General features: G+C 40.4%; 1 protein-coding gene across 1 annotated transcript; it reads right to left on the reverse strand.

The window, feature by feature from the left end:
* Positions 1-13,098: 13,098 nt before the first annotated feature.
* Positions 13,099-14,616, reverse strand: LOC125197126 (putative nuclease HARBI1). The gene is made up of 3 exons (XM_048095835.1): positions 14,086-14,616; positions 13,772-13,997; positions 13,099-13,674 (listed from the first exon to the last, which is right to left on the reverse strand). The coding sequence occupies exons 1-3, from the start codon at positions 14,614-14,616 to the stop codon at positions 13,229-13,231; spliced, it is 1,203 nt and encodes a 400-aa protein (XP_047951792.1). The 3' UTR covers positions 13,099-13,228.
* Positions 14,617-17,256: the final 2,640 nt, after the last annotated feature.

Raw genomic sequence — 17,256 nt, forward strand, 5'->3', positions numbered from 1 at the left:
TTAGAGGCAGTTCACCCTTCTGGTTAATGGACATAGGGTGAAAATATATATGGATAATTCGGAGTTGCATGTAATGGAGGAAGTGCCACTACAAGCATCCGTAATTATTGCCTAACTGGTCTGGCAAATGAATATTCTCAACGAATTCCTAGGTCAGGTAAAATGGGAATAAGTTTTATCTGTGCACTGACATAGGGGGTCTTGAGAATACCCATATGCAGGTATAAATAGTTTAATCGATTTTTCAAATATAGAAAAAAAAATCAAACAAAGGAAAAAAAAACTAATCTTCCAAAAATATTTTCGAAGCATCAGGCTTTTTAGGGAAATTGGTTAGTCATTCATAATCCTCGACCTGAGAACTTGGTGTTTCACCTTTATTTTGTGTGGTATTGAGAGGTGCATAGGGGAGGCAAAATACTTTTGGAGGGAAATCGGTTACTTTTTGAAATTCAAAATCAGCCTTTTGAGGAGGCGTACGGTTGCTTACATCACCCTGCAACCGTTCGCCTTCCTTATCTTAAAACAAATAAAATAATTTCCTTTTTCCTTTCAAATCAAAAACCCCAAACGACCTTTCTCTCTCTAATCTCTCTCAAAATTCTCTCAATACTCAATTTCTCTCTAACCCTAACCCAAATTTTACCCTAGACTTCGTGAATTCTTGCAGAATAGCCATGAAGAAAGCACCGACTGCTACCACGAAGGGAGGGGATTCCACAGCAAAACCACCAGTTGTCACTCCGACCAATTTTCCGACACTTGATATACGCTACGAGTGGAAAACGTCCTTAGTCCCGGAGCTCACTACCGTCGAAGACCCTAAAGAGGCGGTGTTCTTGAAAGAGTTGGAGGAAAAATTTGGCAGCAAGGAGGAGGCTAGAAGAATATTTTCCCTCTTTTCGGCGATGCACCAAGAGAAATCTGTCGGAGCCGCAGCCACAGCGCCACAATCGCCAACAATTCCTGAGGATACAACAGTCAAACCCTCGATTCCACACTTGGAGGAAGCTTAAGCCTCAATCGAAGAGTCTACCCAAGATCAACCACATGCAGAAACTGGGCCGAGCCCCAACATCGAAGAGCAAGAGGGCGTTGGTAGACTTGAGGAAGAGCAGGAGGGCGTTCGTGGTTTTACGGAGGAGCTTGACGGCATAAAGGTGGACGATTTTGGGAATGAGGATGCGAGGGAAGGTAAAATATCTGTGGAGAAATCTGCTGAGGGGGAATTATGACGTCTAGTCCTTGTGCAATCTATTCTTTCATCTTTTGAGGCAATTATGACGTCTAGTCCTTGTGCAATCCGTGCGCCTATTCTTGTATCTTTATTGTTTTGTTCGAGGACAAACAAAAATGTAAGTTTGGGGGAGTTGATACGCTCGGATTTTGCACTATTTTAAGGCCATTATTTGGTCCGTTTTTTATGTCAAAGTCACTCTACATGTCCATTATTCGCATATTTTGTCTATTTTGGTATTTTGACGTGTTTTGTGAGAAATGTATATAATTGAGCCGAAAAAGGGAGCTAAAACGCAAATTCTGGAAATCTGGAGTCGAGACAGCGACCGGCGACCGCCGCGGATGTGTGCTGCGAGCGCCGGCGCACGGCGGACAGATAAATGCAGCGGTCCACCTCGGAAAAATACGCTTGGAAGAGAAGTCTCGTCCGGCGACCGCCGGAAATCGTGCGGCGGTCCGGCGCCGAGGGAGCAGACTCTCTGGAGTCCAACACGGCGAACGCCGGCCAAGGTGCGGCGGCAAGCCGGAGAAAGGCGGTGAATCCGAGAAGCCCTAGATTTGAGCCCAGATTTACCATATTTTGGAGATCTTTTCCTTCTACAACTAGGATTGGCTGTTCCCTATAAATAAGACCTCAAGCTTCATCAAAAGAGAGAGCTTATACTTGCAAAATACTTCATAGAGATTAAGAGCTAGAGTAATTCACTTGTGCAATGAGTTGGAGAAGGATTTCAAGAACATCAAGAACGACAAGGATTCAACCTACGGGTTTTATTTGCTTTAGTTTTATGTTCAAATTGTCTTCCCTTCAATCTATGTTTTTAGCTTATTCAATTATGTGTAACTAAACTCATAGGATTCTAGGGATGTGTTAGTAACGACTTTGGTTATACAAATTTCTTTTTCTATTTAATATCCGTTTTTTTTTTACTTTGTTTCTTCCCTAAGTAGTTCTTATGCTGCATGATTGAGTTACACAATCTTGTATGATTTAATATAACTTGCTTCATAACTGTGACAGAGTTCTAGCGAGTTAGATTCACTTAGTAGACACTACAGTTAGCTTCCCTTAAAACGGCACTGTTAATTGAGAGTGAGGACTTTTCTATGGTCTTAGGAGCTTTTTGGAGTTACGTGTTAGGATTGACAACCCTAACTTTGTAATCAACGTTTGTATCGCATGAGCATAAGCTAGGTGACTCGTCCTTTCAAAGTATAAACTGTGCTAGGGTATTGTAGTTGGAATTTGTATAACCATAACTGTGAACGCACATCCCTGGGATTCCCTTATCTCTATCGTCTATCTCCGTGTTTTATTTGCTCTTAGTTGTTATATGCTTTTTATTGTTTTTAGTTTTTCAAAAGTTTTTCAAAATCTACTTGCTTTTCCAGATAGTAATTGAGTCTTAGTAGAGGATAGACACTTTGTGTATGCCTTCCCCGTGTTCGATATCCGGTACTAACCTTTAGCTATACTATATATACCTTGTATACTTGCAGGTATTTTTAGTGCTAATAAAAAGTGCATCAAGTTTTTGGCGCCGTTGCCGAGGAAGATAATTCACTTTGCAGTGATATCTTCAAAAGGATAATTTTGCAACTTTGGAATTTAATTGCTTTCAGTTTTTATTTTTAGTTCTTTAATTTGTTTTTGTTTTAGATTCTTGCAGGTTTTGTATGCGAACACGCTCTGGGAAGGACAGCCTAGAACCGCTCGATTTAGAACTTGAAAGAACTCATAGGAAAATAAGAAGTGAAAAGTGATCAGGAACAATGGGTGACCGAACAGACATCGAAAAGCTACAAGAAATGGTGAAGTTGTTGATGGATAAGAGAGATGCGGAAAGGGCAGCCCGCGAGGCTTTGGATAAGAAGAATCAGGAAATACAACCCGTGATGAACATGTTCAATCTTGGGAATATGATTACCTTTCCCGAAGGACCTCGTATTGACGCTAACAATTTCGAGTTACGCATGCCCCTTATTCAAAGGGTCGAGCAAACTCCTTTTGCAGGTAGGGCTACAGAGGATTCCATCACCATCTCTCCAAATTTGTGGAGATCTCAAACACTCTCAAATTAAACGGCGCCGATGACGATGCCATAAGGGTAAGACTCTTCCCCTTTTCATTAACTGATTCTGCTAAAGAGTGGTTTGAATGCATGCCCAGAGAAAAGGTCTTCACATGGAAGGACATTGTAGCAGCCTTCCTCGACAAGTACTATCCGCCGGGCACAATTTTGAAGCTCAAAAGAGAGATCTTCTAGTTCATCCAACGCCATGACGATCCCCTCTACGAGGCATTTGCTCGTTTCAAAGCTCTTCTCCGAAAGTGCCCTAACCATGGTTTCACCGTGGACCATCAGGTAGGAATTCTCTATAATGGGTTTAACGAGAAGATTTGTGATATGCTTGATTCAGGTGCAAATGGAGGATTCTTAAGGAAGTCAGGTGAGGAAGCCATGGCGGTGATAGAGGAATTCGCCACCAACAGCAGGGGGTGGTCGAAAGAAAGGCATAGCATGAAGAGGATAGCTGCAATTGAAGAGGCCGAGGAAAGTTCTTTTGCGAAGGAATTGGCCGAGCTTAGAGCTAGGGTGGACCAAATGGATACATCAAGGAACGAGGACTCAATTCCACCGACCTCCATCATAGCGGTCTCTAAAACCGAAACTCCTGCCCCGATAGTTGAGAAAATCAACTACATGCAAGCAGGCGGTTCCAACAGAAATTAAAACAATAATTATCATCCTAATCAGGGGGGCGGTAATTTCAATAATTATAATGGAAACCGACCTCATCCTAATCTCTCTTATTCTAATAATAATTACTTGCAACCCCCCGCAGGATTTAATATTAGCAAGGGAGGAGTAGTTGAGACGACCAAGAAGGAGAAAAAGTATGACCAAGGGATCACAAGGATCTTGGAAGTAATCAGACAAGACAAGAAGGTTAATGACACCAAGATCGGAGTGGTTGAAGCTAGAATAAACAACCTCGAGCAGGGAATGAACACGATCTCAACTGCCATAGCCAACATCAACACTCAAATGGAGCAAATCCAAAAGAAGTTGGATGAGGACAGGGCAAAGGCAGCCGCACGAGTGGATGACATCAATAAGAAGTGGGTGGCAAAGCAGAAAACTAGGGACTGCCCAGCAGCCGGTGGACCGCCGCAACCATTGCAGTGGGCCGCCGCTGAAGCACCGAATGGAGTCTTCCCAGCCGCCGGCGGACCGCCGCACACACCACGGCGGGCCGCCACAGACAAGGCAGATGCAACCACTCAGCAAGGACTCGTGCGGCACAATGGGATTGTGCTACCTTTTCAACCAAAGAGGAAGATTAAGCTCGAAGAGCAGTTCAAGCATTTTTTGAACATGTTTTGTAAGGTTCATACTAACATTCCTCTAGTTGAATCGTTGCAGGAAATACCTAAATATGCGAAGCTACTAAGGGAGGCGGTGATGAGGAAGAGAAAGCCGACAAAAGCCGACCTTAAGCTACCACATCATTGCAGCGAGATCATCCAAAAGGAGAAGGCAGTGAAGCAGAGAGATCCGGGCCAATTCATTATCCGATGCCGGATTGGAGAGGGAAAGGTTGACAAGGCCCTATGCGATTTAGGATCTTCCATCAATCTCATGCCACTGAAGTACTACGAAAAGCTCAACATTGGGCCACTCAAAACTTCAGACGTAACACTCAGGTTGGCCGATAACTCGTCCATAAAAACTGTTGGTATGATTGAGGATGTCTTAGTAAAAGTCGATGATTTCATTTTCCCCGCCGATTTTATTGTGCTTGACATGAAAGTAGACAAGAACGTCCCTCTAATCTTAGGGAGAGATTTTCTTGCTACTTGCAAAGCTTTGATTGATGTAGGTCGTGGCGAGATCACAATTAGCGATAACTATAGCCAATCCACCTATAAGATCGAAAGCGAGATGCTCAAGTTTGAGGAAGCAAAGCGGGCAAAGATGGAACGGCAGTGTAGGGCAATCATGGTCACGGATTTGACCAAACCCCAAGACCCCTTTGAAGTAGAGGATCATACTACCTCCACCATCTACATTGTAAAAGAGGTAAGACGTTCTCCCAAAAAGGACGATACTAATCCCTCCACCTCTATCCCGCAGAAAAAGAAGCAAAAGAGGAAGAAAGCACCCAAGGAGGACCCCGAGATTTATGTTATCAAAACCAATAAGGGGAAGTACAAGTGGTGGAAGAAGCTAGGGACCAAGTTGCTCCCTATGCCCATTTTCAACACTCGGGTCGCTGATCCGCCCAATTAGTGGGCCACTTCAAGTCGAGCTAACGACTAAAAACAAAAGCGCTTGTTGGGAGGCAACCCAATCTCTTTAATTTTGTTCTTTTCTTTATTTTTCATTTTTTTTTAAAAAATTAATAATAATAATAATAATATATATAACGCGTGGCGGTCGCCACACGTGTATTCACATGTGCATGATAGGTCAGGCTTAGGGCGGGCCGGAGGAACCGCTGAACGGGCCGCGGCGGCCCGCCAGGAATCGCTGTTTTAAACGGCCCCGTGCGGCGGCCCGCCGCGCGCAGTCTAGAGACGGGAATGCAGTTTAAAAGGTAAGTTTTCCATTCTTTTTCCCATTCCTTCTCAAATTCCTTCCTTGCACACTACCCCCACCTTTATAAATCACCAATTTCACACACCCACACTATCATTCTCTCAATTCTCTCCAAGTTTAGAGTTCTTCTTCTCCAATTCTCAATCAACACAAGGTATGAATCCTAACTAAATTTCTGAGTTTTGTTTTACTTCTTTCCATGGATTTAAGCATGTTTTGGATGAATTGTTCGGTGAAAACTCTTATTTTACGATGGGGGATGATTGTGTATACTTATTTGTGGATTTCCATGGTGATATTGTGTTTTGGTGATAGTTTGAAGCTTTGTGAATAGTGATTCCTTCTTGTTTATACTTGTTCATATGTTGCAATCATGTTCATAGCATTGTGAGGCTATTATTATTTCCATGAATTGCAATACTTGAGTATCCTATAGAGATTGTTGATATGTATTGATTTATTGTTGATACGTCTCTGCATGGGGGATGAATTCACGTTGGGGGATGGATTTGTGTTTCCTAGTTTGGATGTTTATGTTCTACATGTTTCCATGCTACCATCTAGGAAGTTTTGAACACCTAAGCTTGCACTTATATGTTGATTCTTTGGTATTGCTTATAAGAGTGCAAGTTTGGGGGAACCTTTGATTTCCCATTGTTGGTATACTTTTTAAGTGTTGTACTTTTCGTTTGTAGGAAAATGGGATCAAAGGGAAAGCCCGAGAACACGAAGAACTATGGCATTAGCCTTGCCTCGGACGAGCAAAAGGCTATGTGGAAGAAGTTGTCGGCGCGAGAGACGGCGCCCTCGAGGTACCCCCACGATTACCCTCTCCAAACTTTGGGGATCGCGGAGGACTTTTGGGCGTTGTGTGACGTGGGTGACGGGAACGGCCTTCGATACATGTTCGAGAGGAAGTGGCCGTCTTTTAGGAAGTATACTCTTGAGTTCCTAAGCTCGTTGAAGGTCACCAAGGACCGCCGGCAAAACATCCCGCTTAGCATCGATTTCCGCCTAGGCAACCGATGGCACTCGCTCACCATGGAGGATCTTTGCGGAATCTTCCATTGCTTCGACCCCAACCCCGAGACCGATAATGATTATGACTTTGATGAGGTTTGGGGTGCGATGACGAATGAGCACGAGCACGCCGCGGGCTATGCCAAGTCTTCTTCAATCCGCAACCCGGTTTTGAGGTACCTCCACCGAGCTATGACCCAACTTATGTTTGCTAGGGTCGATGGGGGAAGTGTCTCCCAAACGGAGTTGAATGTGATTTGGTGCCTCCTCAACAAGAAGGGATTCGACTATGGAACCCTTTTTACTATCTATGTGGACCGGATCACGAAGAAGGATGGCGGCGTTATTTGTTGTGGGGGTTTGATCACGGCGATCGCCGAGCACTTGGAGGTTTCTTTTGTCGGTTTGACGGAAGATGGCGGTGAGCGCTTTATCACCTATGAGGTGCTCTTCTCGGTGGGGTTATTGAAGACCGACTATTGGGGTCAAGGATTTTTCCTACAAGTGGCGGGGGATCACTTCCCCGTTCCCATCCCGCAGTTGACGAAGGTCGATGTTTGGGCTAACCAAGTCAATTGGAAGCTCAACACCCCGGCGCACCGAAGAGCCATTGAGGCTAACCCCATCAACGGGGAGTTTAGGAAGAGGAATATACCGGCTCGCATCCCCATCTTTGAGGCCGATGATGACTCCGCCTTCGATGCTATCGATCACTACACCGAAGAAGGGGAGCACTCGCACGCCCAAGAGAGTCAAGTGTCGCCGCCACCGCTGCCCCAACGCCGCCAAGAAGAAGAAGAAGAGGAGGAAGTAGAGGGACATCGCCGCCGGACTAGAGCAAACCGCCGCCGCGGAAGGCCGAACCCCGATGAGGAGTTTCAAGCAAACACCTCCGCCCAACTAGGAGATATCTACTCCTACATGCAAAACGTGTCCAACACTTGGGACACCCGGTGGGCGGAGCAACAAAGGGAGAACGCCTACAACCGCCAAGGATGGACGGCTCAAGGCGATTGGCGCACGACGGAGGAACAATTTTGGGAGCAACAAAGGCTTGAAGACGTGCATCGCCGTCGTGAGATTGAAGAGCTCCATCGGATGGCCACCGAGGCTCGACAAGAGCGCCAAACAATGAGTGGCGACATCGCCTATCTTATTGGTGCATTCGACGACCTCAACGCCCGTTTCCCTCCTCCTCCTCAAGATTGAAGAAGTCAAGCTCAATGACTTTAAATGAGCATTTGTACCATGTTTTTGGATACTTTAAGACAATTTCTCTTTATGTTTTTGACAATTTTTGCTTTAATTTTAAGTATTTTTTGTTTTAGTTTAATTTTTGTGCGTTGAAAATTTTTCGCAGGTTCTGACCTCTTTGTGGCGACCGCCGCATGTGCTGCGGCGGTCCGCCACCTGCTCGCTGGAACAATCTGTTGTTGCGCGGCGACCGCCGGACATGTTGCGGCGGACCGCCGCCTGGGCGCAATTTCCAGTGCGATTTTTCAAAATTTTTTGAATTTTCGCCTAGTCAAGCCTCGACGCGAAATTTTTCAAGGTACGTTTTTTTCCCAGTAGTTTACTCACGTCCCTACCAACTCTACAAACTTATTTTACACTTTGTTGTAAATAAGTTTGGGGGGATGAAGTGGTGGACCGTGAGTTTAGGTTTTTGTTTTAGGGTTTTCTTTTTGTTTTTAAAGTTTTTGCTTTTATTTTTCAAAACCCCGTAGGAGAATTTTGTGTTCTAAAAATGTTTTCTTGAATCCATGTCGTGAACTTAACATGAAGAACTTAGAAACACGCATGCTTAGGGACACACTTTAGACCGAGTTGCCGATGATAATACATTCCATCTATGTTTAAGTGTGTCTTAACGTCTTGATTTGATGGTTTGGAGAAAAGGTGCATAATTAGTGAATTGTTTGTTCGCCTTGAATCATGCTTTATACCTTGTGAGGATTTTAGCCTAATTTCTTTCTTGTGTGATTTATCTGCATTCATATATATGTTTCTAGAACTTGCTCCTCGTCTTGCCTATGTTTACATAGTGTTTAAGTTGATTTAGGAGGATGATTGGCCATCTTTTCTTAGCCTACTTTTATCCAAATTTTCGACCCTCTCAAAAATTTTGAAATTTTTTCCTTTGGAGCCAATTTTGAGCCTTTAAGCCTTTTCTTTGGAAGCCAACATAATGGGGACAATTCATTGGGTTAGTTAGTTTTTGCTATCTTATTTTGTAAAGGAATTGGAGAGATAAGGTGAAAGTATAAAAGTAGTGTGCTTAATGCAAAGAAAGTACAAGTTGTGAAATTGAGAAAAATTCCAAATGTGTGCTTGATTTTAGAAAAGAAAGGAAAGGATGTGTAAGAAAGAAAAAGAAAAGAAAAAAAAAAGAAGAAAATAAAAGGTTTGGAGAGTGGGTTGAAGGAGAAATTCAATAAGTTAAAAGTGTCTTGGGTTTAGAAAAGTGGAGTTATATTTACTCTACTTGGGATATTTTTATTTTTAGTCACTTTTTAGCTAAATATTCCTCACCTACCAAAGAGCCTACATTACAACCAAAGATAAAGACCCTTTCGGACTTTTGATGCTTAATCACATCTAGTAGAGGAGGGATTAGACTTTGAGCAAGCCTATGGTAAACTTTGCATGATGCATGATTTGAGTGCTTATATACACATTACCTTTATAAACTTTGAGAGTGAGAGAACACTTCCCATCATTGGAAATTTGCAACATGTGAGGGCTTGAATTCAAGGTGTTCCACAAGTTAGTAATGAAAGTGCACTAATAAGCTTTGCTTGATTTGATTGCGTTATACATGCTTAATCTATTCTTTCATCTTTTGAGGCAATTATGACGTCTAGTCCTTGTGCAATCCGTGCGCCTATTCTCGTGTCTTTATTATTTTGTTCGATGACAAACAAAAATGTAAGTTTGGGGGAGTTGATACGCTCGGATTTTGCACTGTTTTAAGGCCATTATTTGGTCCGTTTTTTATGTCAAAGTCACTCTACATGTCCATTATTTGCATATTTTGTCTATTTTGGTATTTTGACGTGTTTTGTGAGAAATGTGCATAATTGAGCCGAAAAAGGGAGCTAAAACGCAAATTCTGGAATTCTGGAGTCAGACGGCGACCGGCGACCGCCGCGAATTGTGTGCATGCGACCGCCGGCGCACGGCGGGAAGATCAATGCAGCGGTCCACCTCGGAAAAATACGCTTAGAAGAGAAGTCTCGCCCGGCGACCGCCAGAAATCGTGCGGCGGTCCGGCGCCGAGGGAGCAGACTCTCTGGAGTCCAACGCGGCGAACGCCGACCAAGGTGCGGCGGCAAGCCAGAGAAAGGCGGCGAATCCGAGAAGCCCTAGATTTGCGCCCAGATTTACCATATTTTGGAAATTTTTTCCTTCTACAACAAGGATTGGATTTTCCCTATAAATAAGACCTCAAGCTTCATCAAAAGAGAGAGCTTATACTTGCAAAATACTTCATAGAGATTAAGAGCTAGAGTAATTCACTTGTGCAACGAGTTGGTAAAGGATTTCAAGAACATCAAGAACGACAAGGATTCAACCTACGGGTTTTATTTGCTTTAGTTTTATGTTCAAATTGTCTTCCCTTCAATCTATGCTTTTAGCTTATTCAATTATGTGTAACTAAACTCATAGGATTCTAGGGATGTGTTAGTAACGACTTTGGTTATACAAATTTCTTTTTCTATTTAATATCCGTTTTTTTTTTACTTTGTTTCTTCCCTAAGTAGTTCTTATGCTGCATGATTGAGTTACACAATCTTGTATGATTTAATATAACTTGCTTCATAACTGTGACAGAGTTCTAGCGAGTTAGATTTACTTAGTAGACACTACAGTTAGCTTCCCTTAAAACGGCACTGTTAATTGAGAGTGAGGACTTTTCTATGGTCTTAGGAGCTTTTTGGAATTACGTGTTAGGATTGACAACCCTAACTTTGTAATCAACGTTTGTATCGCATGAGCATAAGCTAGGTGACTCGTCCTTTCAAAGTATAAACTGTGCTAGGGTATTTTAGTTGGAATTTGTATAACCATAACTGTGAACGCACATCCCTGGGATTCCCTTATCTCTATCGTCTATCTCCGTGTTTTATTTGCTCTTAGTTGTTTTATGCTTTTTATTGTTTTTAGTTTTTCAAAAGTTTTTCAAAAGTTTTTCAAAATCTACTTGCTTTTCCAGATAGTAATTGAGTCTTAGTAGAGGATAGACACTTTGTGTTTGCCTTCCCCGTGTTCGATATCCGGTACTAACCTTTAGCTATACTATATATACCTTGTATACTTGCAGGTATTTTTAGTGCTAATAAAAAGTGCATCACAATGCGGACGAACGCCGCATAGCCATGGAGAAGTTCTAGTTCTCTACATTATTCTCTCTCTTACTTTACCACTTCTCGACTTTAACTATTTATTATCATTTTTATAAAACGAGTGCGGAAACGGAAGTGTGACTCCTAATGGGGGACGGAGGGAGTAGATAGCTAAAGAGAGAAGTGAGAATGCTTGTTGTGGTTTCTAAACTCTCTACAACTCCACGCCTTTTATAGGCACCAAATGTGGATATGGAAGGTCATGGAATTAACCACCACAAAATTAACACAATGGAGGTTACAAGAACATGAAAGGCTAAATGACTTAGCCACATGAAAAGCCAAAAGCATCTTATATCACAAAATTAACAAGCAAGAGCATAATCCTAATCACCGTACAAGAATATGCAATTTGTGAATTTCAGAAACTTTTAATCAAATACATGAAAATAAATTGAATTCCTAAAAGAATTCTCAATCAAACCGTACGTAAACACAAACTAAATTTCCATAAAGAAATTGCTTACCAACACCAACATAAATTAAAATAATTCACTAACCTAAATTGGAATCCGTAGGCGTACAAATTATATACGCAAACAAGATGAGCGGCTAAAAAAGTGAATTCATCAATAATTATATACAGCATGAATTCTCAATAATCAAAACCAAATTGGGATGCGTGCATACACAATTTCGGATTGAATTTCTTTACCAGAGTTATTACGTTTGCAAATCTATTATCAACCAAAAGCCAATTCTCCTATATGCGTATAACCAAAAAATACCACAAACAATACCCAAATACGGCAGCAATTATGTAAACATACCAACATTCCCAAATAAAATCCATAAAACATAAACCCTATATTTTATGGATTCGCGAACAAGAAAGAAAAAAAAACATAATTCTCCAATCCTCAATTCTCAGAGAATCATCAATTAATAGAGTGGTTCTTATACCACTTGTTGAAATAATTGAGTGAACAATTACATAAAGCTCTCTATGATGATTAACCGAGAACGACGGAAAAGGAGCATAATCTGTAGAGCGGAAGCGTACCGTGATTCATCTAGAATTGAACGGTGGAATTGCTTTACAGCGGCTATGGATCTTCTAACCGATCAAAGACGTCCTTCACAATAGTCTGCCGAGAGAATACAGAGATATTAAAACGTCTGGGACCATAACCCTAACTTATATTTATACATAATATAAGTTCCTTTATTTTCTATTTGGTCCCTCATCAAATAGAAAATCTCATATGATATCTACACTTATTTCCATAACAAATAAATATACTTTAGCCCAAACTTTAAGGACCATAAGTACTATCTATTTTCACCAACTTTCATTTATATTATGAAAGATAATCCATATTTAAACTATCCATTGTAATAATAAATATAATAATATAATTATTATTATTTGTAATTAATAGTTTATTAAGAATTTTAAATTAAATATAAATTTAAAAAATCTTGATATTTTCCAAACACAGGAAAGTAAAGTTACTATGAATCATATTCCCGGGATTCATTTTCCTAGGAATCATTTTCCTTGCCAACTTTACTTTCCCGTCAACCAAACATGGCCCAAATGATTTTATACATAACCACAAATTGATCTCGTACACAACCCAAAAAAATTCAGTTAACTTAACACAACATCAAATTTCAGTGCTTAGACTTAAATTAACCATACCAATTTTTTATCCAATAAGTACTATTACATAAGCTTCCCCATCAAAACACCACTCATTACGAGAAGCAAAGCCATGAACCTAATCAAGACATTGAGCTTAAGTTGCAACACAGTTTTATTATTTTGCTGAAAATTAGACGAACAATAAGGACCAATAATAAATTCCATCTCAACAATAAGGACAGAAATAACAAAACTCCATATCACCAAATTACTGCAAGTAAAATAGTGGATGATAAAAGGCACAAATGTTAACAAGATGACATAGTCTGGAAGAAGGGTCATAGTAGTGATTTAGTTAACAAAACAACCTATCAATTCATCCACATGTTCATTGCTAGTGTCTCCCTAGTTTGAGTCCACTCGGCTGTTGGCTCAACACTGTCCACATAATCAACGCCTATGTTGTCTTCGTGGGCTACCTCTGAGAAACACCCATCAAGCTCCATTTCTATTGGATCTACCTCCATCTCCCGACGAATAAAATTGTGGAGAAGGAAACATGTCATAATCAAACGGATTTGAGTCTCAATTGGGTAGAACGACGCACTTCGAAGGATCCCCCATCGCATCTTTAAGACAGCAAATGCACGTTCGATGACGTTTCGTGCCTTAGTATGGCGCATGTTGAACATTTCTTTTGGGTCTTGTGGCGCCTCCATGCCCGGGCCAAACTCCTTAAGATGATAACGAACGCCACGGTATGGTGTGAGGAAGCCATTACTGTTAGCGTACGCATTATCGCACAAGTAGTAACAACCTACACGATCAGCAAGCATACATATAACTTCAGATTCACTACTAATTTATACACACAACTTCATACAAACGGGCTGCTACAATGTAGACCAACATACCTTGTGGCACCTTGAACCCATTATGCCGGGAAACTGCATCTCTTAGAATGCGGGAGTCCCCAGCAGACCCTTCCCATCCGGGTAGCAGATACACGAATTGCATATTTCGATCGCATACGGCAAGGGTATTAGTCGCTATCTGCCCCTTCCTAGTTCTGTATCGAGGCTTGTCGTCAGTGCGGACAAGTACGTTGATGTGTGTTCCATCAAGAGCACCAAGGCACCCCTTCAATGCAAAGAAAAACAAGGTCAGACCATCAGTTATGTACTCACTATTTATTCATATTAATTTTGAGGGAACCAAATAACAATACCTTAAACCATTTCCATCTATGGTCCGTGCAGTTTTCGGGGACAGGAGTGGGTTTGGCCATTAAAACAGAGTGCAGGCTAAGAATTGCACACATCACTTTGTGCACACACTGTGACACAGTGGCCCCAGATCGCCAGAACTGGAATTTAACTCTACGGTTTTTGTCATGATGGGCCAGAACACCCAGGAACATGGCAACCTGTTCCTCAATGCCTAAAGTTCTCCCGATTCGCAAGCCACCCCGCGCATATAGTATCCGACACAACCGTCCAAAAGTGTTGCGGTCCATCCGCAAGTTTGCAATGCAGTCCGCATCACTGATATGAATCAGTCTGTCAAGATGCTTTATTTGGCGGTCCATTTTATTCAAAATACTGTACCGCCTTGCGTGGTCAAGGATCCTTCTTTTTGACAATCGGGTGCGTGCATTCATGTACTTGAGCAGGAGATCGGTGGTTTCAACACGGTAAAGTAGCATAATATCCTCCAACAGCATGACCAGATCTCCGTATTTGGTTGTGCGGCTGCGCATTTCGTAAGAGGCAGCAGATTTTTGCACCTCTATTTTGATTGAACAAAATACAACTCAACACATACAAGACACAATGATCTCCAAATCAGAGGAAAACTACATCAATTCCGTATCAATTGACGATTCAAATAGCAACAGATAATCCACAAGATATGAACAAATTACCATAACGTATGAAAGCGAGTCAACCTAAAATATAGATATTCTCTACCACAAAAAAACAGATCTTAACAAATATCAGATTTTATCTCAAATTGGACCCCTCGGAATGGAGAATATAGAGAGAATTCGCGACTTACTTGGGTAAAATGGATTAGAGCTTGCAAATCCTTGTACGTGGGTGGGTGGACTCAATCGTAGAGACTCGTCGTTCTCTGCACAAAACACAAATCAATTTTAGGAAAGGCAGGTCGAAGGCCATTTCAAATTGTTAGGCCTTCAAGGCCTGAAGCATTGGTGAATGGAAATTGCACTGCGAATGTGTTCTCAAGATGACAACGGCCCTGCTATAACTTTGAATGCACCTCCGAACGAAAAAAAAAAACTTAACTCCGATGCTGTTGAATTTTAATGCTGAGGATTTTGTATTGATAAGAGGATGGCAAATAGGGCGAACTCCGACGCTGTTGAACTTTCACACCGCCATTGTAGAACTAGGGCGAATTTAATTTTGGATGAGTTCAAATTCAATTTCAAACTGGGTGAAAATGAGAGTCTCGGGGCACAGTAGACTTTTGGCACTCAATTCTGGACACAATCTACGATGCTGCTCCAATTAGCACCCTCTTGTCAATAAATGAAAATTGGGTTATTATGGGTGTAACAGTGCGGGCCGAGCTTATATTGTAGGGCCTGGCATAATTGACTAATGGATAGTGAACATCAGTTTTGGTTAAGAAATAGAGCCAAAACTCACTATCTCATGCACAGTGAACAAGCCCTAAATTAGTCATGTAGAAGCCTAAATTTTTAACAACTTTATCATTTTAAAAAAGATGGTCACCTTAATACATATTAAGATATATATTTATTAATTTAAAAATAATATAGTAATCTATTCGTCTAATAAAAATATGCCTAAACAAAGAGGCACGAATTTTAAAAGATCGAGTGTTGTGTCGTGTATGTATATTACTATTAATCTATTATCATTATCATATTTGTTTAATTCTAATTAAATTACAATATATTCGATCATATACACGTAACAATGCTATTATGACTAAAGAGTCAATTTTATTAAAACCATGACACCTGACATTAGTAAATTTAATTTATAGAACAAAGTAGCTAGTGTTTATATTAATCAAATATAGATAAACAAAATATAATTAAACTTAAAATTATTCAAGTTTGGCCTAGCTTAAATTATTTTTTTATGAACAACTTATAGAAAATATAATCTGAACAGCATATGTTACGGAGCAGGCAGCAATCAAGGCCCATTAGTCGAATCGGTAACCCAATAGTTGAAGCCCAACATTGATCGGCCCATGCTAAAAAGCGGCCCATATATTTGAGTGGTTTACAAATTTATTATTACATGGCTTTGCTTGGTTGTTAGTATATATGTTCACATTTTTTCAAGTTTTCAACCATGCAAACAATCAAACTTACTCCGAATTAATCCAATTTCATTGCTCACATATTTAATTTTCATATCAACCATCTATTGGGTTGCTGAAAGAAATATAGTAGTAATTGATTAATATTGAATGTGAAACATAATTGATCTTATAAAACATCAAACAAATCACAAAAATATGCAAAAACCAAAAAACAGCTTTGGATTCTATCCACATAATATGGTTGAAGAATCATTTAAGTACACAATGTGAATCCTGCCGACAAGCGATATTTTGCTTAATACGCAGCAATATGGAGCAATTTATTTTGCAAATTTATAATTTGAACATGTGAAAATTTTATCAATAGCATGTTTCTATGATGACAAATATAAGTAAATATTATTGCATCAATATGTCATCGTACAACTACGGACGCCATAAAGGGAAGCCCCTACCATTCTACCAAGTTATTGTTTTTTAAAATTATTATTTCCTCCGTCCTAAAAAAAGTATACATTTTTGGTTGGCAGATTCTAATACACAAATGATAAAGTAATAGAGAAATAGAAAAAAAATATATATATATATATATACTCCCTCCGTCCCATTTTAGGAGTCTCGGTTTACCATTTTTAGGTGTCCCACTTTAGGAGTCCCGGTTAGAATATTCAATAAATGGTAGTATTAGACTTCACATTCCACTGACCTTTTTTCACTCATATTTTATTATAAAAAAGTATGACTCACATTCCACTATCTTTTTTCACCAACTTTCCTTTATATTTCTTAAAATTCGTGTCGAACTCAACTAGGACTCCTAAAGTAGGACGGAGGGAGTAAAATAAAATATTGTTAATGGAGAATGGGTCACCTCATTAGATAAAAAAAAGTTTTCAAATTTAGAAAGTGTATATTCTTGTGGGACAGACTAAAAATGAAAAAGTGTATATTCGTGTGGGATGGAGAGGGTAAATCGCAAAAACATGAAATTCGGAATTTTATGGTTACAAAGTTCAATATAGATAGCAAAAATCACCAATTTTGAAAGAAATGATATCTGCTCTAATTAGCA

The sequence above is a fragment of the Salvia hispanica genome, chromosome 1 (genome assembly GCF_023119035.1).
Source record: "Salvia hispanica cultivar TCC Black 2014 chromosome 1, UniMelb_Shisp_WGS_1.0, whole genome shotgun sequence".
Lineage (NCBI taxonomy): Eukaryota > Viridiplantae > Streptophyta > Magnoliopsida > Lamiales > Lamiaceae > Salvia > Salvia hispanica.

Coding starts and splice junctions, on each gene's coding strand:
- LOC125197126 (XM_048095835.1), bottom strand. CDS start 14,616: ATGCGCAGCCGCACAACCAAATACGGAGATCTGGTCATGCTGTTGGAG. Junction 13,998..14,085: donor ATAGATGGAAATGGTTTAAG/GTATTGTTATTT, acceptor TTTGCATTGAAG/GGGTGCCTTGGTGCTCTTGA. Junction 13,675..13,771: donor TGGGTTCAAGGTGCCACAAG/GTATGTTGGTCT, acceptor CTGATCGTGTAG/GTTGTTACTACTTGTGCGAT.